This window comes from Cyclopterus lumpus, chromosome 15 (genome assembly GCF_009769545.1).
Source record: "Cyclopterus lumpus isolate fCycLum1 chromosome 15, fCycLum1.pri, whole genome shotgun sequence".
In the NCBI taxonomy this organism is placed as follows: domain Eukaryota; kingdom Metazoa; phylum Chordata; class Actinopteri; order Perciformes; family Cyclopteridae; genus Cyclopterus; species Cyclopterus lumpus.
The window spans coordinates 16,467,351-16,488,430 of record NC_046980.1 but is presented as its reverse complement, the minus strand read 5'-3'; the positions used below and the strand labels follow the sequence as shown (position 1 = coordinate 16,488,430).

At 41.6% G+C, this 21,080-nt stretch overlaps 1 protein-coding gene across 2 annotated transcripts; it reads left to right on the top strand.

Annotated features, from left to right (window-relative positions):
• The first annotated feature begins 228 nt into the window (after nt 1–228).
• Nucleotides 229–20,862, top strand: sptlc3 (serine palmitoyltransferase, long chain base subunit 3). 2 transcript variants are annotated; one of them, XM_034552322.1, is made up of 13 exons: nt 274–509; nt 1,007–1,105; nt 1,897–2,088; nt 3,333–3,487; nt 4,385–4,533; nt 8,043–8,167; nt 9,365–9,458; nt 11,358–11,463; nt 12,628–12,847; nt 14,960–15,086; nt 17,153–17,288; nt 18,720–18,849; nt 18,952–20,862. In XM_034552322.1, the coding sequence occupies exons 2-13, from the start codon at nt 1,082–1,084 to the stop codon at nt 19,060–19,062; spliced, it is 1,569 nt and encodes a 522-aa protein (XP_034408213.1). In that variant the 5' UTR covers nt 274–509; nt 1,007–1,081; the 3' UTR covers nt 19,063–20,862. The 2 variants fall into 2 exon arrangements, with proteins under 2 accessions (XP_034408212.1, XP_034408213.1); XM_034552321.1 differs by lacking the exon at nt 1,007–1,105 and having other exon boundaries at nt 229–509; nt 18,952–20,861.
• The last annotated feature ends 218 nt before the right edge of the window (nt 20,863–21,080 follow it).

The window sequence follows — 21,080 nt, the reverse complement described above, 5'->3', positions numbered from 1 at the left end:
ATCCTGATGTTTTGTAAGTACGGTAGTATAGTATGCTGTATGTATAAATGAAGTTAAATAACCGAACATATACAGTATATATACACTTCCTATAAATATTGTTAATAAATACATATTCATATATTCAAAGAAAAATAATATTGAAAACCCCAATTTACACAATAAGTTTCGCAAGTTTCGTTTTAGGATAAAGGGAGAAGAGAAGAGGGGCTGGCACATTTACAGCATACCGAAACTAAGTGTAATAACTGAAGTGTGACTTTTTCTTTTTGGGGAAGCGACGTTCAAACACAGCAACAATTCATGAGAGGCTGAACCGACGCAGCGAAAGGAGGAAGTCACCTTAGGAAGTTCAGCAAAGCACACCTGACTGTCACAGAGGAGACCGCCGCACCCGTGCTGGAGGGAATATGGCCATAACTGCGGCTAACAGCACCTTACCGCACCTGAGCCCGAATGGACTGCAATGCGAAGACATCAAGAGTAATGGCTGTCACAACAGGAGAGAGGTAACTAAGTCTGTCAGCGGCTGGCTTTATTTACAGTTTGATTTGTGAACACACTCGTCTCGTGCACCTACATTAAGGTCTCTGCATGGAGGCAGGTATTTGACCATTTAGTTGGGGAGATAATATTGAATCTGAGCCAGTGTTGATTTGATCGGTGCTTCTTCTTCTTTTTTTGACGTAGACAAACTTTGTAACCCAAAGAAGTGATTCTCCAATCACAATATGCTTCAGGCAGTAACACAGTAGTACAAGTCAGTCTAGTCTTTGGCACGTCTCACGGTGTCAACAGTGTCGTGATATTAATGATTATAGTTATCTAATGAGGTGTGTCCTGTTGCATTTTTCCGTATCGTAAACTAGCGACGACATACCTGTTATATGATTTGCCTGCGATTGTCCACCTTAACCAGAGATGTGTTGGTTCCTAAGCAGGACAAAGTAAAGCAATAAATGAACCATCGACCGCGCCCTGAAATTGTTTCCATTTGCCGAAACAGGTTTGTTTGCCTTTCGGCTGAGTGTGTGGGACGCCAACACCAAGTGACATATTGTAGCCTTCGCCTAATTTACTGATGTCTTTTCAAATAACTCACCTGGTAAGCAAGTCTGTTCTCCTCGATTTATGTCACGATATATTTTAAATTAGAGTCACCATATTATATGTTATAAGGTGGTAATGCTGTACTGTGTCGTGCTATTATTAGCTAGCTCTGATGAAGAGTGTAGTAGCATCGCTATACCACCACTTGAAATTAGTAATGGCTAACTAGCGTTAACTAACTAGCCTTAACTAAAGCAACGGTTCCTCTGCGTTTCCTTCTGCTTGAAGGTATAAACTTGGCACAATCACCCAAGAATAATGGTTGCTAAGAAGTACTATTCCGTCCCTTGCACTAAGATTAACATTTTAATTCGATATCGGCTGTTGAATCAAACAAAAATGGCAGCCGGAAGTGATATATTCCCTTGGTGGTGTCTAACAACGTGTTATCAAGACTGTCACTTCTTCTACTGTCATTTGGAAAAAGGTGTATATTACTTGTTATCTTGCTTATGTTAGTTTATATGTTGGTACTTGCTTCCTAAACACTTGCAACACCATAGGGCTACTCCTTTATTTTCATAGTATTAATGTACTTGCTAAGAAAAGCTCCATCAAGTACAGAAGTATCCCTTATGTGGGACAAACAATAGCGTGTCCCTATTTATCCATAACATTACTATAGAAAGTCTTCCGTGTTGACTAATATGTCAGTGACTTCTGTGCACCAGTAGGCCAGTAACTGTCTCCTCTTAACTGAGGCCAATTGGTGTGTTAATTCAAATAGTATTGTTCTCTCTTGTCTGTCCTGCAATGTAAAACGGCTTTTGTGGGTCTCTTGTATAGAAAAATGTCCCTGGGACTGGTATCGCCTCCAGGCAGCACAAGCAGGAGTCCTTTGAACAGGCCCCGATGTACGTGGCTGTCATGACATACCTGGGCTTTGGTATTGTCACGCTGTTTGGCTACTTCAGAGATTTCCTCAGAGCTGTGGGCTTAGAGAAGTGCAACCTTGCCCAGGAAAGAGTGGAACAGAAGGTTGGTAAAACATGCACAAACATAAGCATATTGCAGGCATACACACCGTACTGTAGAGACACACATGCACCCAGACAGTTGGAATAGAAGAGCAGGGATGCCTTGGGTATCAACACATTCTGTTTTCCCCTAATTATTTCATTTTTTTGCACTTAAGCCCTTTCTCTGCCTCCTTCCCTCTTGTTCCTCTGCACTATAATGTTGCCATGGGTGAGACAGGACACCACAGAGAATATCTGTTGAAGACCTAATTAAATCTCAGGGGATTCAGGTTCTTTTTTGGGAACTGTGCTTTAGTTTCAAGAGAAGGCCTCAGCACTGCCACATAAGAGCCATTGTATTACCATGGAGTAGATTGTTTTTTATCCAACAATTGTAGTTAAGTTGGTAGTAGTTAATGGTTTATTTTGTGTGACACATATTTTGTGTAAAAAAACACTAAGACAATTGCTGTGACCATGTTTTGTTCATATTTCATCGAGACAGTATGTCCATAGGCAGATACATCTGTATCTCGAAGCAATAACCAGGCAAATCGCTCCCCATGATTGACAACAATAATGTTCACTGTGAAATAGAGGGAAGTAGGAAGAGCGTTACTGTATGTTGGCTCTGTCGGAATGGTGGCTTCATTGGATCAGACATACAACGGGGTAACAAAGGCAAAGTCTCCAATGAGCTTGGTAAACACTAGCAGACAATACTGTGTATGAAACCATACCGTTTGTTTAAAGGCTAAAGTACTGTAGCTCTAACTCTCCCACCAAGGTAAAAACCTGAAAAGATGGTTTAAATGTTTCTAAGGTAATTACAAATGTCAGCTGCAGTGATTTAGTACAAAGCTCAACACACTAAAATGAACACCTGTGTGGTCTTAACGAGGGTCAAACACAAATCATTTAAAGAAGAGCTTACTTACCTGTCAAACTGCATTCAGAGGATGTGCAAGGAAATGCATATGGACACAAAACAAAAGGAAATAATGATTGTCTGCTTTTAAATCTCAATTTCTATAACTTCAAGTTCAATGTGGCAACATTTTGTTATTTCTTGTTCACGATAGCCACCTATATTATAAAGAATGGGCAGTTTAGTTTTTTAGGAAGGTGCTTGGTTCTCGTACTTGGATAGTGTTGAGTGTGTCAGAATTTGAGAAGTTACTTGCTCTTATTGTTGAACCGCTCGTGGCATTCTGGTACTTGCTGACTGTGAAGCTGTTGAAAATGTTTCTTCTTTGCTCTTAGGATTTTGTACCTCTTTATCAAGATTTTGAGAACTTTTACAATCGAAACCTGTACATGAGGGTACGAGACAACTGGAACCGTCCCGTATGCAGCCTGCCGGGACCCGTCTTCGACTTGATGGAGAGGGTGTCTGATGACTACAACTGGACATTCAGGTGCTTTGATCCAGTCATTTATGATAAAACATACTGCAGATTATACATATTATTAGACTTATAATTATATGTACATTTACTGCTTATTTCTCCAGTTTAAGACAGGCCAGCAAGTATGAACACAAACATACCTCTTCTGTGGCTAAAGACTATACAACCGAGATTTAATTGGCTAAATCAAGCTCTTGCTCTCTGAGCTAATGGGGAGGGATAATATCTAAAGCACATGGGTGTATGTCATCAGCGAGGATATGTTAGCCCTGAATTTTTGGATGCAGTTAAGATGCCTCTGTGTTGCGCAGCAGGGTCAGGGAATATATTATGAATAGGAATATGAACAGAGCCACAGGGAGGGGATATGACATTATGAATCAGGAAAGAGGGGTAGGCGTGGATTACACACTTTAAGAGGTTTAACGTGCAGTCAGCTACCCAGCTTGTGGCGATTGGGCAAAGAGACATAAGGATGTAGGACATAGTTTGGTGCAGGTTTACATGGGATTAGGTCAGATGATGGAGCAGTTTTCCTAAAACTCCGACTGACCTGGTGAACTTTCCTCAACTTTCCTCTTTGCAAAATAGTTATGACACTTGCACCTTCCACCTTTTCCCAGTTTATTCTCTGATGAGGTGCTCATGTACAGCATAATGACTTGTGAATATGTGATTATGTCCTGAAAGATGTCCAAGGAAAAATAATTTAAAAAGTGCTGCTTACACACGTAGCCTTATATAAAAAGCATTAATCCTTAATTATCTGAACTCACAGTTGATGATTAGCAATTGTGTTTAATTAAATTGTTGATAACTTTTCATGCTATGAAATGAATTATCTGCCTATGTGTAGAATTAAAAAGAGAAAGGCTAAGTGATGCCTAATGTTTCACATGCTTGCAGGTTAACCGGGAGGACATTACACAATGCCATCAACATGGGCTCCTACAACTACCTTGGTTTCGCTGAGAACAACGCTGATTTCCTGAAAACGGTGGCAGACAAAACACAACAGTACGGGGTCGGGGTTTGCAGCACCAGGCAGGAAATGGGTGAGTTTGTGGTCAACATGCAGTCGTACAGATAAAAACGAAACTTGTGGAACTTGTTGTCTCAAGTTAGTTTCAACAAGGGCATTCATTTTCTCTTGAGCAAAGTAAGATCCACCGCATAATTCAAGAGCATATGGCGGTGTACCTCTCACTTTATCTTGGAGTGCTTTACATTTCTTACATCTTACATCCACTTTAAAAATCTCTGGCAGACCCTGATGACATTGACTAGGCTGAGTATCAAACTGGTAATGAAACTCCATCGCCCTCATCACATATGCCATCATTTATTATCTTTCTCGTGAGTTATACTGCTTGGGTGTTTGATTATCTTTCAGTGGCTGCAGTGTAATGTAAATGATTCAACCTTTGTTGAATTATGTACCGTTTGGGCTCAAGCTGAGATCATTACATACTGATGAGTGGGGGAAATTGTAACCACAGTGGTATGTAATGCCATGAAACACCCTGGACATTAGGCATGATGCAAAAGCAATATATGTGATGGAAGGGAGAGAAATTGCCCGTAGGTGGGAATGTGGGTGTGAATGGTTGTCTGTATTAGTCAGCCCCACGCTAGTCTGGCGACCTGTCCAGGGTGTACTCTGCCTTCGCTCAATGTAAACAAAAGAAAAGAAGGCCAAAGGAATTAAAGGGCATGTGATGGTTAGTTATACGTTTGTACACACACACACACACACGCACACACACACACACACACTCCTCCGCACCATACATTATTCATTCATGTGATTTATTTATATATTTATTTCTCTTTCAAAATGAGACAGTTTTTCCCTGGGTTTGTAATGCGTGTTTCAGCTGGCTCACTGTGAGGGTGAAGGAACAACATGCATTTCTCCCATGAGACCTTATTAGGCATCAATTATTAAAGACCCGACTATCTCTGTAGTAGCAGTGACACCAGTACCAGTGTTTTAGTTCACATGCAGCAATTTGTATTGATAGGCTGTGTTTTTTGTTCGTTTAGAAGCAATCAAATTATTCAGAACAAGAATGAGGATGATTTATGGCGAGAAACTACAGGCAAAACATTTCAGCTTTCTTCCATAATATGTGTTATTTCAGATGAGTGTCAAGAAAACATACAAAATGCACATTGAGGTGTTTATTTTATTACTTTGTCCGTTTGAATCTGTAAGCATGTATTCTCCCAACTGTACAGCATGCATTTGTATCAGACATTGTTTGCATATTCAAACATAACATTTCCAGAAATACATAACAAATCTGACTCTATGTCAACACAATGAAACAAGAATGATGAAACTGGCTTTATCAAATGTTCAGATATCTGTTCTAGAACATTATGCTAATTAGCACGTATAAGATAATGCCTAATTTGCATGATATCTAGTAATTGTGTGACCCTGTTCACCTGTAGTGAGTCCCGTTAAGAATATTTCACTCTTTTCTGTGCCTCTCATATCCAAATGTTTTAGAAAATGTTTTGGATTCAAGGTTCTTTTTCAAACATTTCATCTCATCTCTCCTTATACATTATTTGATATGAAATAATTTTAGAAACTGCAGTTCAATTTTTTACTACTAGCTATTATTTGTACACGATGTCAAATTCAGTTAAATAATTCTCCCACAAGTACTTCATACAGTATGTAAGTGCACAGAGAGTGCAATATAGGATTTTGTATATTGAATAGACATGCAAAAGTAGATACAAAGTGCACTGAAAGCCCCCCCCCCCTTGTAAATACCCCGATGTGTCAAACATTTATGGATTTATATTAATGGATAGCTCCCTGGCCCAGCTTCTGCAATCATTAACATACAGTATATTAGCTAATAAAGTCATGCTTTAGAATAAATGACAAATTACCAAAACATACTGAGTGTGCAGCCACCGAGCACATAGTAGTAAGTATTTCACCATAATGTCTACACGAATAAATAAACCTAATATCACTGTTTTGTATGTTTAAGAGTTAAAACAGATCCATAAACGCTTGTCTGCTGGGACTCAAATGATTAACTCATCCAGGCTTCTTTTTCTTGTCTTGTTGTAAAGCCGTTGAAGAGAAACCTCAGTCACAGTTTTACAATGAAAGAGAAGGATTTCGCTTGGATCTTTGCAAGCACACTCTTTATTGTCTCTCCACGATAATGCTCTCCAACCATGGCGATTGTTGTACAGCTTGATGATTGGGTGGCAGAGAGGTGACCTTGGTAATTCAAGGCCAGGGGACCAAGCCTAATGGGATGCATATGAGTCAAGAGCTAACTCAAATCAGCAGAGGGAGTGTGATCTAAGGACTCTCTCTCACCTGCAGAGGTTACAGACCTTGTGTAAAATGTTCTATGTAGAGAGCAAATGCCGACGAGGTCTGATCATATGAATCGACTTGTCGACAGCTTCACTGTGTTGTGGTTTTAAACACACACACACACACATTTCCCACTCCTTCCTGAGACATTCAGTCTGGGAGACTTTTAATAATCACTCTCTCTGGTGACTGATTGTGACTGATTGTTATTGATTTTGACTTCAACGATTAGTATCCCATGTATATGAAATGAATGCACGAGTATATCCTTATGAGGATTGCCCTAATGACATCACAATACCTCAAAACCAAGCTTCATTTTTATTTAGTTTGATGAAGTAATTTCATCTCGAAGGGTTTTCTTGTAGAACTATATGTAAAAGTTTAATAGAGATCTTTTTACTGACTTTTATCGTGTTTCTGCTGGGATGTTGGCAATTCTACCTTCAAAGTAGCGATGTACTGTATCATTAAAACTCTTGTTAACTGTTTTTACTAACACTATTAATGTGTTGGAAGTATTCATAATGCAGTAAACAATACTCTATAGTATAACTAGTAACTAGTATAGTAAGTATAGAGTGTGTTAAAATGTACTGCATCTCTACCATATATATATATATTATATAAGACTGCCCAGAGCCAGCAGAAATAAAACACAGTGTATATGAACCTTTCACTGCCTACCTCTCTCCCTGTAACTCACAATTATAACAGTAATTCTTTTTTATCAGCTGGTCACAATGGCAGTACTGAGAGCACCCATTTCTATTGCTCAAAATAGAAAAATAGGTGACAGATTACAATGTGATACATTTTCTAAATGAATTCTGGTCCCCACATGCCACATTGGGTTATAACCAACTGCCTCAGTCCCAAATTGTGCCGCAGAACCATTTTAGACTTTGCTTGACTTGCCTTACCTGGGATGAAAAGAGGGTAGTTGAACTAGATTACAAATGTACCACACCTTGAGTCTTTATAAATCTTTTCGAATGCCCTGAGAGTAACTGGCTGATGCTGTGTGTGCTGGTGGTGAAGGCTGTTTTATGTGGGTCTCTTGCTTTTTATCACAAGGCATTAATCTCTGTCAAGGCTTGTTATTAGATTAAAAAAAGAAAAGAAAGACAAAGTCTAAAGGACTACCACATAAGGTACAGTGAACTTGTCATGGTGAGTTATCCCCTTGTGATTTGTGTCTTGTAGGTACCCTGAGCATCCACGAAGAGCTGGAGCAACTTGTAGCCAGTTTCCTCAGAGTAGAGTCCTCCATGACTTTTGGGATGGGTTTCGCCACCAACTCAATGAATATTCCAGCAATTGTTGGCAAGGTTTGTGATTTAACAAATGAAATGCCACATACAGTATAAAGGAAGTGCTACTATATATGGGTGTCATTTTTACAGCGCAGCAGAAATTAATCTAATTAGCCCAGCTATTGTTCCTTCCTTGCATATGGCCTAAATTAATGAATAACAGTCAACTCAACTCAGCTCCTGACCCACCCCCATTCATTAAAATCATAATTAAACATTACAGTCGCCAGGAGGATAAGGCTCTCGGCATACATAGCTGCTTTCAGTCACATAGACAAGGACCGGCAGGCTTTGTTAAGAGCACTACTTAAGGGTTTGATTAACCATACTGTGGCCTGTCGGCACACCAGCCTGGCTCACACAGACAGCTATGGGTTGCCAGGGGCAACACACAGCTCGAATATCGGTGATTGTAACGGACAGGAAGAAGGGGAGGTTGGCTGTTTAAGTGTTGAGAACGAGGTCCTTTATGCAGCTCAAGAGGTGCAGCAGCCCCTGAGGCTGCAGCCCCAACAGTCACCCCGCAGGGGCTGGGGGTCAACCTACACTGCCAACTCTATCCTATAGGGACAGACCGCGCCGTGCAGGCAGAGCTGCATTAGAGTGACAGCTGCTGGTAGACCAGGGACCAGGCCAGCTGGACCCCAGGCCAAATCGAGGGTATCCATCACTGAGACGGTGTCAACGTACCCTCTACAAGAGTTCATTCTAACTAATGCAGTCAAATGCTCAGAGCGTCAGTGTTAAATATGCTAATGTTCTGGAGAGAATTTTGTGGAACAGCTGAATTAATTTGCATGCTGCATCTTATGGAATATGAAGCACCATACTTTTCATTAGGGAAACTGTAATGGGTCTGTCGGTCGAAGGCCACAGAGCACCTAGAGATAGAGCATTATGATAGAGGCATGGATGGGAAGCGGGGCAAGAGGAGTGGGCTGACATGTAATTGGCCTTTTAGAGCAACACTTATTACACAGCACATTGCACAAGGTCACAGCACAAAGCTAAACAAACATATATGAAATACATAGAAATCTCACAGAAAACAGATTGAAATACACACAGGGTGGTTTTGTCTGTATGCGGTTATACTGGTAATGGCATGTAATATACATGCAGGAATACTGTGGAGTTCATAAGGGATTTTGAAGAATGCAGGAACATCTTGGGGACATTTGAGTGACATCTTTTCTCTGTGATAATTTCCAGGGCGGTTTGATACTGAGCGATGAGCTCAATCACACGTCTCTCATCTTGGGGGCCAGACTGTCAGGAGCAACGATCCGTGTGTTCAAACACAACAGTAAGTCCAGTTTTAACATAAGTCATAGTGCTTCCGCCTGACAACAACGTGCATAGACATGCTTTATTCTAGCCATAATGGGTGGTTTCAGTTTGCCTAAATTCATTGCTCCTGCCAAACAAACATTGTTGAAATAGCGTTATGATGTATATTGCCATGGATTATGTGTTGATGAAGTCTGACTTTCTGTTTGTGCCACCACCACTTTTTACATTATTTAGTTTGTCTTCTAACTTTTGCTGCTTTGAGAAGCACAGTACTTTCTGTGCGGTACAGGATTTGCCTTAGGAAAGACCTACTTAACATTCTGTGTTTAGAGCAGCTAATGTAAAAGCTTTGGGTTCACTTCACAGTCACAACTGTTTTTTATACATGAGCAGAAGAGCAGCATGATCAGAGTTTGTTTTGAATGAAAATGTCACCTTACTTAAGCTAATTGCTCTCCATTTCATGATTTGAGTTACATACTGTCAATAGATAAGATAAGGGAGAATTGTTTCATCAACATTCATCGTGCTTACATTGGAAACATCCACTGCTGTTTCAGGGGACAGACAAAAACGAGCCAGTTCTGTGGCAGCAAATGTGTCCTGACATGTACAAGCCGAGTCAGTTATAGGTCCTCCAAGCAGATCCCAGAAGCCTGTGTAAAGGCAAAGAGCCCTCAGGCACCTGAGTAGGTGAACCCTCCCTTCCTTAATACCTCCAGCACCAGACATTCATTCACTCTTTTATTAGTACAAGGCCAATGTTTACCAAGAAGGCCCGACCAATCAACTCAGCCACATCAACAGATGAGTTAAAAAAAAAAAGAAAGGTTTATTTGTGCAACCTCTCTGAGATCCTTTATTTATAGTATTTGAAATGTGGCAGCGGGACGGAAGGATGTAATTTCATAACAGAGAGCACATGAACTGGTTTGTCCAGTTTAGTAGCGTGAGGCTCGTGTGTTGGAAATTCTTCAAATAGTCGAGTAGTAGAGATAAAGGATGCTTATTTTGACAGTTGGCATTCTTTCAAATAATCGTATATTCAGTGGGAGGTTAGGCTTTATTTGTAATGCTAGTAGCGTTAGTGCACCCAGAGAGTCAGTGCAAAGATAACATAATAACATTTTGTAGATACCACAACTGTATGCACGTTTCTTGTATCAAAGCGAAGACTCAACGTCCCCCCCCAGCACACTCTTACAGCTTATCCCAAATCAGTGCTTAACTGTGAAATAATCTTTTTCTCATACTTGTCTGTGTACTCAACAAACCCCTGTGGATTTCTCTTTCACTGTCTGGTTTTCTGAATGTTGATATTGGAAACACTGGTGGTGCTCTGTTGGGATTTCTTATCAGAGGAGCATCTGCTGCCTCTTCAGTAAACTTGTAAACTTTGTGCTGAGGGAGCTTTATCGATCATCTATGACAGATAATAGCTGACAGGTTCACTCGCTGCTCAAAATGGTTGGTTTGTGGTCACACTTGCTGTGTTAACCACAGCTATTCAATACTGCCATCTGCTGGTTTGCAGCAGAGGAGCATTAATAGCGGCGCCTGTTATAAACTCTAAACTCCAACGGGAAGTTATTTTTCAATCCTAATTTTAAGCAACCATGAAGACTGCACCGAGGAGACCTTTGGCCAAACCCCGTTTAGCTCAGTTAGAAAAACCTGCCTGACGCAGACTTTGCAGGTTTGCATCAGAATGCCTCTGCATCAGAATGTAGAGGCATTGGCTGTGTGTCGTTTGCGGAAGGTGTTACTTGCTGATAAAGTAGTGCCATGTGTACTCTGGGAACTGCACTGATCAAGTGTTGAGTGGCATGACAAGCCTACATTAAACTTGCAAACCTGATTATGTGTTAAATTACATTTGTAGTATGTGTGTGTGTGTGTGTGTGTGTGTCAGACATGCATAGTCTGGAGAAGATGCTACGAGAGGCAGTTTGCTCAGGGCAGCCACGGACCCACAGGCCCTGGAAGAAGATCCTCATCATGGTGGAAGGCATCTATAGGTCAGCCGTCATTAAGGAGCACACACACACACACACACACAAAGACACACACATTAGAGTAGTCGCTCTCTCACAGACGCATATCTGGAGAGTTTTAACTTTCAACCTGTGTTTAGCACTGCCTAATGGTCTCTTTTTCAATTGCTTCCCTCACTACCGTTGAATAATAGACTGTGCGTGTGTGTGTGTGTGTGTGTGTGTGTGTGTGTGTCTATGGTTGGGTACCCTTTCAGTACAAGAGAGAAAAGAAAGGTATTGTGTGTATCTACCCCGCCAGTGCGCTATCCTGAGTCTTAGTGACCCTCTCCATCTGCTCATTAGCTCCAAATCAAGGCCAAATGGAGCCACTGAGATTGTCTTGGCTACACCCCCAGCTTCAACTGCCATGTTCTTTTTCCTTTCTTCCCTCTTCATAGCCTGATTTCAGCTCTTCTGAGCTGAAACACAACCTATCCATTGTGCATCAAGCTGTGACGTTCGTTTAATTGTTTTATGGCAGTCCTTTTTATCAAATGAAGAGCAAAATCTAGAACATGGTTATCAGTTGGTATAAACCTAACCATTAGTTTCACAACAATCCTGCTAATTTGAGAGATGCATGTAATCAGAGCGTCATTATCAGGCAATAATGCCTAATGTCAGGGTCAGACAATGAAGAAACCTTTCGGTACGGCACTGCAAGAACTAATGCTCCATCTATCGCCTCCCTGTAACATCAAAAGGCTCAGATAGAGAGGAAGCATGCTTAGCTATATCCTGGCCCTGCCTTTGATGTCCACGTCGGCCCCGTGAAACCCTGTCTTGTGTCATTTCTCAGCCATAGCGAGGATAGCAGGTCTGGGATTGCTCTATTTTCTCCAGCCATACACTCACCGATGCTGTCTGTTTGTAGCCTTAAAAGGCTTGCAGCAGAGGGGAGGAAGAGAAGGGAGAAAGGTGGGAGTAAAGTGAGTCCAGCGGAAAGATTCTTGGAAGATTCTCAAATTATATAATATGCATTTACAGACATACAGATGCTCTGAAGTGGATAAAGTGAGGCCGGGGTCAGATTCTTTCCCCTTTAAACCCAATCCCTTTAAGAGTGTGGTTTATAATTGATGAAATGTGCACATCTTGTTCCTTTTGTAACTGTATGCTTTGCTTGTGTGATTCTCATGTGATTAGCATGGAGGGCTCTGTGGTGCGACTTTCTGAGATCATCGCTCTGAAGAAGAAGTATAAAGCATATCTGTACCTAGACGAGGCCCACAGTATCGGAGCAGTGGGACCATCAGGGAGGGGAGTGGCCGAGCTGTTCAACGTCAACCCGGCTGATGTGGACGTGATGATGGGCACCTTCACCAAGAGCTTTGGGGCTGCTGGAGGCTATATCGCAGGGAAAAAGGTAACTGTGAAGTTTTAGATTTTCTGTCTTAGCTTTTCTGTTTTAGCTTTGTCTGCTTTCATTTTATTTTTGTATTTTTGCAATCGTTTTATGCATAGAATTTCATCTCTACTGAACTTCTTCCACACAGAAAGGTAGCCTTCCAATGCGTTGTCACCTAACATTTTCAGGTTTCATTAGATAGCTAGATAGAGGGAATGAAAATGTAAGGCAATATAAAAAGACACATATACAGACAGAAATAAGATCATCACTGTTTCCAGTCAGGCGGAAACTAATCTGGTTGCTATGCAAAAATAATTCCTCCTGGACCCAAACAGGGTCAGAAATATACAGCGTGTGGGAGGGATAAATCGCACCGAAACTATTTTGACAGCCTTAAAAAAAATGCTATTCTCATAAAATCAAATAACTGAGCTTAATTTCTGAAACTTTCCTGATATTGTTTGAACAACCTGGCAACCATTTTCTTTACATAGAAACAACTTTAACCCTTATGGCTCCATAGCAGGTGAACACACACCATACAAAGTATGTTCAAATATTTTTTTTCACCCCTCTGATTTGAACCATACGCACTCCCAGCACACCCCGCCTCTCTCGTAGCTCTCACATGTCGAACAAATGTTCCTCAGGCTGTGGCATCGGGCCTTTGTAATTCCTTTTTACTCCATTAAAAAGTACACTTTAGTACATACTAATCAACATGGCAGTTGATTAGAAAGCAACAGAGGAAACAGCCATGTTGCTTGAATTAGGTATTCTGTCGCCTGATGTTGGCTCAGCCCTGCTCTGCCATAATAAGAAGGTAAAGCTGGCAGTGGGCCAGCCCCTTCTTGTGGCGGGCGTCGGAACTGCGCTCCAGATTTAACAGGATGACTTTTAACAAGCATGATAATGTTTGAAGTAAGAACACTCTGCCTGATTTGATAGCTGGCTGTAGTAAAGTCCTGAAAGGAGCGGGCAGGAAAAGAGAGAGAAAGCCTTTAGATTTGACGTATTTGTTGTTGCGGTGAAATCCCCCAAATCCGACATTAAGTGGATACGGGTTGACCGACAAAAGACTCTGCAGATGTGTTCTGGAAAACAGTCATGTTAGAGCTATTTTATGAGAGTACCAAAAATAAATACCCCAATAAATACACTCCAAGCTCCTTCTAATTCACTTCAACGTTGCATGTAGAAAGCTTTTATTCATTAACCCTTTACTCAGAACTTGGATTGCAGTGAGATTGGGTTATTAAATACATCCGTTGAAGTGTGTGCCCCATTCTGGCACCACTCATGCTCCGCGGCATTGTGGACATGTATCACCCCGTCAGTACTGCGGCCACCTTGTGGCTGAGGAAACAGTCTGAGCTGTCAGTCCACGCCGCGGAATGAGATGGATTTCGGACATGTTCCCTTAACCGGTTTATCTTGGTCGTACCGAAATCCTTCGAGGGCCCTAAAGTGGTTAAAATCCCCCGCTTTAAACGAAAACAGATGTCAGGTTGTTTCAGGGTTCTTGTCCTACGTTTGAGCATTTCCCACTAAAATCCCCTCGGAATATGGTGGCCAGACAGCATCTCCGGCTACGTGTCATCGCCCACTGGCCACCGCGCAGCCACTGAGCAGCACCCCGTCACAGCTGCAGGCCCCGCTCCCAAACTCAAACCACTTACACTCGCGTGCTCCTTAGGACCCATGACCGAATCGGTTTCCTGAAACTCTTCTCTTCTCTTGACAACCACTTGCAGAATGAATCTCCGGCTGACATTTAGGAATAATGAGCATGGCAGTCCTCATTCTGGCTCATTTTAGCCATGGGTCCTTCTCATATTAGTGAGCGGGCTACCTCAAAGAGAGAGAGAGCAGGAAAGGGTCCAGAGCTAATCCACAACTTGAGGGATTTTAATTGGTTCTGAGGTGTTGACTATACATGAGCTCGCTCTAGTGGTGCTACAATAACAGTGCAGTGCCACACTTTTGTTTCATAGAAGTTCTGAAATGAACAGTTCATGTCAGTGAACACATATACACATTGTTTTCTAAATGTTTAAAAAGAAAACGTATTGTGAACATACTGTCTAGTATCTGACTGTCTGTGTGTCACTGTGTCCCGTGCTGCAGGAGCTGGTGGACTACCTGCGCAGTCATTCTCACAGTGCAGTATACGCCTCGGCCATGTCCCCTCCTGTCACTGAGCAGATCCTACGTGCCATGAAGTGCATCATGGGAAAAGACGGGAGCACAGAAGGTGAGTGCCTGAGCTGCGGCTGTCCCCCAGTGAAACGTCACCCTCGATTTCAGTCTTATTCTCCACATGCTCGTCAAAGCTGATGTTCTTTACGCAGATAAACATTATGTCTGACTTATGAAATGTTTTACACCTTTTAATATCATTTTAATGGAAACAATAGCAAACCAAATCCAGAGGACTGGACCAATGTTAACATTAGGAGTAAGTCCAGACTTTGCAGGGAAAGACAAACAGCTGCTCGGTCAGAAAACGTGGTAGCAATTACGGGGGGCTGTAATGGTAGAAAGAGGGGGGGGGGATGCAGTCCCTGAGCACACGTGACCCCAACGTGGAGGAAATCATTTTCATATGTGTGTTATGAGGAACACTGTACCTCTAAAAATGTTTCTGCTTAAATGGCATCAGACATTAGTGCAGGGGAGTAGTTATTACCAGATTGGTTGCAATACTGCCAGAGCAATGAGTTATTGTAGTTGTAGTTATGGTTATAGTTGTAATGGAAGCAGTGGTAATAGAGTTAGTACATGTAATGGTTAAGAAGTAGTGGTAAGTACTAGTACATTTGACCCAGATCTACAGAACTTAGGACAGGTGTTGTTGCGGTAAAGAAACACCAGTCCTCTCATTCATTTGAATGTGCATGGTGTGTTTAACCTCCAGCGATGGGTACTAAGGCAAAAAGAAGGCTCTAAAAAACTTTTGGAGACACGTAACTCTAAATCATACCTCGGTGGCCAATGACAAAACCAACAGTCCAGCGCTGTACAACTCTGCCATATGTTTTTTTTAAAGACCTTAATCGTTTTGCAGTCGCTCAGTTTTAATAAGCCATTAAGGGAAACTCTGAAATAATCGCTGCAATGCCTGATTTGTGTGCTCCATGAGACAGAAAATACACAACATGTCTGCCTTAGGGTGCTAAGGACTAAAGCCTAGTGTCTCACAGTTAAGGTGTATTGCAGTTTCATGCAGACATGAGTAACTTTCTCATCTGGCTCTGAACCAGACATGCTTTGCATCTGACGCAGCCCAGCGAAATACCGGTTGTGGAGAAATGAGTCTTGACCTGTCTTTCAGAGGGCAGGGAACACAGCAAACAGTGCAGTCTTATAACAATTTGGCTCCAACATCTATCACAACACTATAAAAGCCCACTATGACACGAAACGTCACATACTCTTTATATGCCTGATATGTTTTTATACCTCTTTCTCTCAGTCCTCCTCTGCCTCCCTCATCTTTCTCGTTGATGTTGAATTTCACACTTTAAAGCAAACTGGAGCTCTGAAACAGGGAAAAGCCCTGACAGACAGCTACATCCGCACATTCTCACCTACTCATATGATTCTGGCAGCAGGTGTTTGACCTCCTTGCCCTCTATCTTAGCAGAGAGGAACAATTTATAAGATGGGGCCTGTGCTTTTTGGCGAATGCCAGAATGTTATGTTTTTCCCTCCCTCTCTTTCTCTGCTGAGATAAGGGGATTTAAAGTGCCATGAACGGACTGCCAATCTGTTCCCAGGTAACCAGAGGGAAACAAAGCTGTGTTCCAAGGCTGATTCACATCATTCAGAAACAGGGGGTTAGCAGGGCCGGCCGCCTCTGCTGTCTTTGATTTGTTTTTTAATACATTTATCTGAAATACAGGTGATACTTAAGCATTATTTATTTTCCGTTTCAATCATGGCTGCGCTCCAGCAGCAGTTCATAGTCACTCAGTTTGAGCAAAATCCATCGCATCCAATTTGCAAACCCTCAATTTGGCAGCATGCAAGTACATGCGCACACCAGACGGACAAAACTGAACCATCTGCTGCCGCAGCGGAGTTGTAATCATGAGGAGGTTCGTAGAGGAGGCTGGAATGGCCCAGATGGAGGTGCAGGACTCGGGAAGAGATGGCACTGCAGAGATCTCACACTACATTAGCTACTACTGACAAGTGATGACCCTGCCTGCAGGAGACAGGAGAAATATGCATTCAAAAAAAGCAGCGTTTTACTGGTGTGTTTTTATTGGTATTTCACTCGTGCTGATCTGGTGGTGTGCTCATTTTTAATTGTAGGCATTAGACGGATCCGCCAACTGGCAGAGAACACCAGATATTTCAGGGCCAGGCTGAAGGAGATGGGCTTCATCATCTACGGCAACGATGACTCACCTGTGGTTCCAATCCTGCTCTACATGCCAGGCAAAGTGGTGTGAGTACACTTAAACTCTCACCAAAAACACCTGATTCGTCAAAGAGCAAGACTAATTGTGGAACAATAAGTATCAACTTTACTATCCCTTATCGTCACAATCAATTTCTCTAAGTGGTTTGGACGGCTGCCATAATACACACTCTGTTATGGTTTGTCTCTGACCCCAAGCGCACGACAACAGCAAGGTTTAGTTCTAGCTGGCTTGTCCCCGCCTCCAAGCCCGTAGCTCCCTGGCAGCGCGCTCTGAGGTACCGGGTGTCACTGTGTGAATGGGCTGAGGAGGGAGTCCGGCTGGCTGAGTCCTGACACACTCCAGATTAATCTGTAGTGGAGACTGTGTCTGTATAGACTGGCTGACTGTAACCACTTTAGAAACATCAGGTATTGATTAGGTTCAACCCAGGATTATTTGTGGCTCTCAGGTATAATCAATTGGGTACAAAGGGTATTGCAATGCCAGTCACCACTAATATCCATGAAAAGGCCAATCCGCAGCTTCTGGTTTTACATTGCTCAATTTTCATGGGCATTAATGACGATGGGGGGGAAAAGTATAATTTCACCAGTACTCTTTTTTTGTTGTTGTTTTTTGTTATTTCATAATTTTCAAATGGGATTTTTTCTCTTGTATCTGTTATTCTATTACGTATCAAATCGACTTCTGGACATTTACTTGTAACATTGTTTAGGGTTGCCACTGTCCCTATAACATTTAATTGATCTAAATGTGCTGGTGTTAGATTGAGGTTCTGCACGAGCACACACATCATTTAAATATTCAAGACTGTCAACGTTGGTAGCGTCAGATTCACTTAACCATTTTTAAGCACATCGTATGGTTTGAAATCTCCAAACTGTCAACTTCGCCACTAAATGAAGAGGTATTCGCTGATTGGATGCAATAAAGTAGAAGTCATCAGAGATATGCTGATTCTAGCCCTTCAAAATTGTTAGTTATGTGTTCTTTTTTAATTTAACGTTGCCACACATCCCAACTACATAATTGAGGATTCGGAGGGGCTCAAAGAAGCATTCCTCATGACTTTTAATGTGATGAGACAAAGCAGTAAAATGGGCCTCATTCTGAGGTGGCTTAAAATGTGAGAAATGTGGGATAAGTTTAGTATTAGTTCGGCAACAATTGGTGTCCATTTCTGCCCTGAGGTGAAGGGAATGAACATTCAGGGACTGGGCAGACAATCACAGGGACAGGAAGTGCAGAAGACAGAGGACACAAGAGACAGGACTTCAAAATAAAACAGCAAGCACACAGGATATGACAAAATGTGACATTCAGAAGGAATTTCCTTAATGCAGATAGATATTCTCACTCAAAACCTTGCGACCAGCCCACAAATCACTTTGGGTGTCATTTGTTAACGCGAATATAAATAAAGTGACATTTTCTCTTTTTTAATTTTTGACCAGGGCTTTCGCTCGAGAAATGCTGGAGAGGAAAATTGGCGTAGTGGTAGTCGGCTTTCCAGCCACGCCGATAACAGAGGCCCGAGCTCGCTTCTGTCTGTCTGCATCGCACACGAGAGCCATGCTGAACCAGGTACACACACATTGACCAACATACCGCGACTCTCTGAGGCTGCAGAAACTCCTTCCTTCCCCCTGAATCAAACACAATCTGAGACTGTTCCTTTGTCCTCAGGTGCTGCGCCATATGAACGAGGTGGGAGACAACCTCTGTCTGAAGTTCTCTCGACTGAAATATTCCTCCTGTCCGAACCTCTGTGATGAGACAGACTTTGAGCTGATATGACCCTTCACACCTTCATTTAACAGTGTCAAAGCGAAGTCTAAGTGTCCAGGCCACAGCAGACGCGTAAACACACAACGCAGAGTAACACCCGCGTCTCACAGCAGAAGAGGAGCCAAATGTTTAACAGCTGCTTTTTATACGTTTGTAAAACATTGCAATTTGACAGAACACGTATTTGTGCTTCTGGGAGTCTCTCTATGAACTATTTAAATGCTCACATTCTGAATACATTGTAATGTAAATGCATACATGAAATTATTGCACAAGCATTGCTGGATTGGTCTCAAACTCCAGTAAGGTGTACAATATCTGTTTATATTGAGACAAATCACTTTGTTAGTTCAGTTTAGAGACTTTTTTTATTAACTTGTGTCTATATTTAGACATTCAACATTTTTTATGGAAGCATTTTTTGCTTCTCATAATGTAACATCGGCTTCCATTCATTATAAATGCGGGTGGTGGTTATTATTAGAGAATAGTACACAGTATCTATGAATTTGATGGAAGGAGTCATATATATATATGAGTTGGGAAGGAAATACATATATTTCCCAAATATGAAGGAGTAGTTATGAGTTTTACCCCCATGGTTTAATACTGCTTTGCAAAAATCTTGAGTCTGCTGATTTTTTCTCTTTTTTTTGTTGTTGTCCCTACTAAAACAACAATACTGCACATGAAAAAGTCCTGAATGTGTTTTGAAACAGAAAGCGAGATGAATTACGGCTCTTCCCTTTGGATCGGTCTTTTCCTGACGCGTGATTATTTACACATCTCAAGGCTCAACTGTTTAAGCCGAAGATGCCGTTGCAACTGTTTTTATAAAACCTTCCTCGGCGTAAGACCACTTTCATCTCCATGGTAAATGATAACCTCTCTGTAAATAAAAGATCACGCAGCAATTACTCAACGACTGCGTTAAATCTCCACAACCCCCGCTCAGACTAAAAAAGGTGTTATGGCTTGTTTTGTGGCGAGACTGCTCATATTCACCGAGTCTTAACAGCTTAATTGATGAAGTTTTAAAGACCTGCTGTTCCCTTTCGCACAGTTGTGAAGGTAAGCATGCAGAGTATGCAGCACCTGAGCCAACAGAAACCTAAACTAGCAATTAACGCCAAACTCTAAATTCTCGTGGTATGGGGTAATCATTTGATTAACATAGGAAGGATTATAGATGAATGATAAATGTGTTTTCACAACGTGTCGGACTGGGTCTAGTCGACACTTGTTTTCCCTCGGGACGTTACAGTGTTTGTGTTTTTTTTTCCTCCCTATAAACAACGTAGTGATGAGATTTTGCAAGTTGGATTGCAATATGCAGTCCATGGGGGAAAGCAATGCTAGATGAACTGCAAACAAAGACCTAGTAGGGAGAAAACAAGTTTGAAAAGTGAATTAAAAAATCAAACCTTTTTCCTTAAAGGAGAAACCCATTGAAAACTATGGTAGATCATTTTTTTCTGTAAGTGAATATCCACATCTGGCTTCTATAGTTAGAAACAACAGAAAACAGTTTTGCTAATATCTGTGATGTCATAATGTACCACTGCTTCCATAAAGATCTTGAAGAGATGTGAAAAGGTGGCCTCACAATGCTGCATTGATGTTCACGGGATGTCTGTTAGTAATCTGTGTTTACGTGCACCTTTAGTCTTCATGTGAACATTCTGAATTGTATTGTGGGTTTACAGCAAAGGACAGATGTAAAAGCTTGAATTCCTTCTCAGACAATCCTCAAACACTAAGCTCCACTATGAATATGCAGAATGACCAACTCTAATTTGCTGAGATTTATGAGCAACAGATGCACAGCAGGAATAATGCTTGTTCATATTTGAGAAGAAAATTAAGTTTGAAGCTTTTTATTTTGAAACTGCGTTTTGCTTTAGTCAGTATGAAGACTTAATGTGGAACCGACTTCTGGAGGACGAATGTGTGCGGTTCAACTGACGGAGGCCTAATGTAACCTGAAATGTGTGACTGAAACTCCTATTTCAGAAACGAAATGTGGC

Bases quoted from the DNA above. Each gene is read 5' to 3' on its own strand.
- sptlc3 (XM_034552321.1), top strand. From the start codon at position 411: ATGGCCATAACTGCGGCTAACAGCACCTTACCGCACCTGAGCCCGAAT. The intron at 9,459-11,357 runs GTAAGTCCAGTT...TGTGTGTGTCAG, and splicing joins CCGTGTGTTCAAACACAACA to ACATGCATAGTCTGGAGAAG. The intron at 11,464-12,627 runs GTCAGCCGTCAT...TCATGTGATTAG, and splicing joins ATGGTGGAAGGCATCTATAG to CATGGAGGGCTCTGTGGTGC.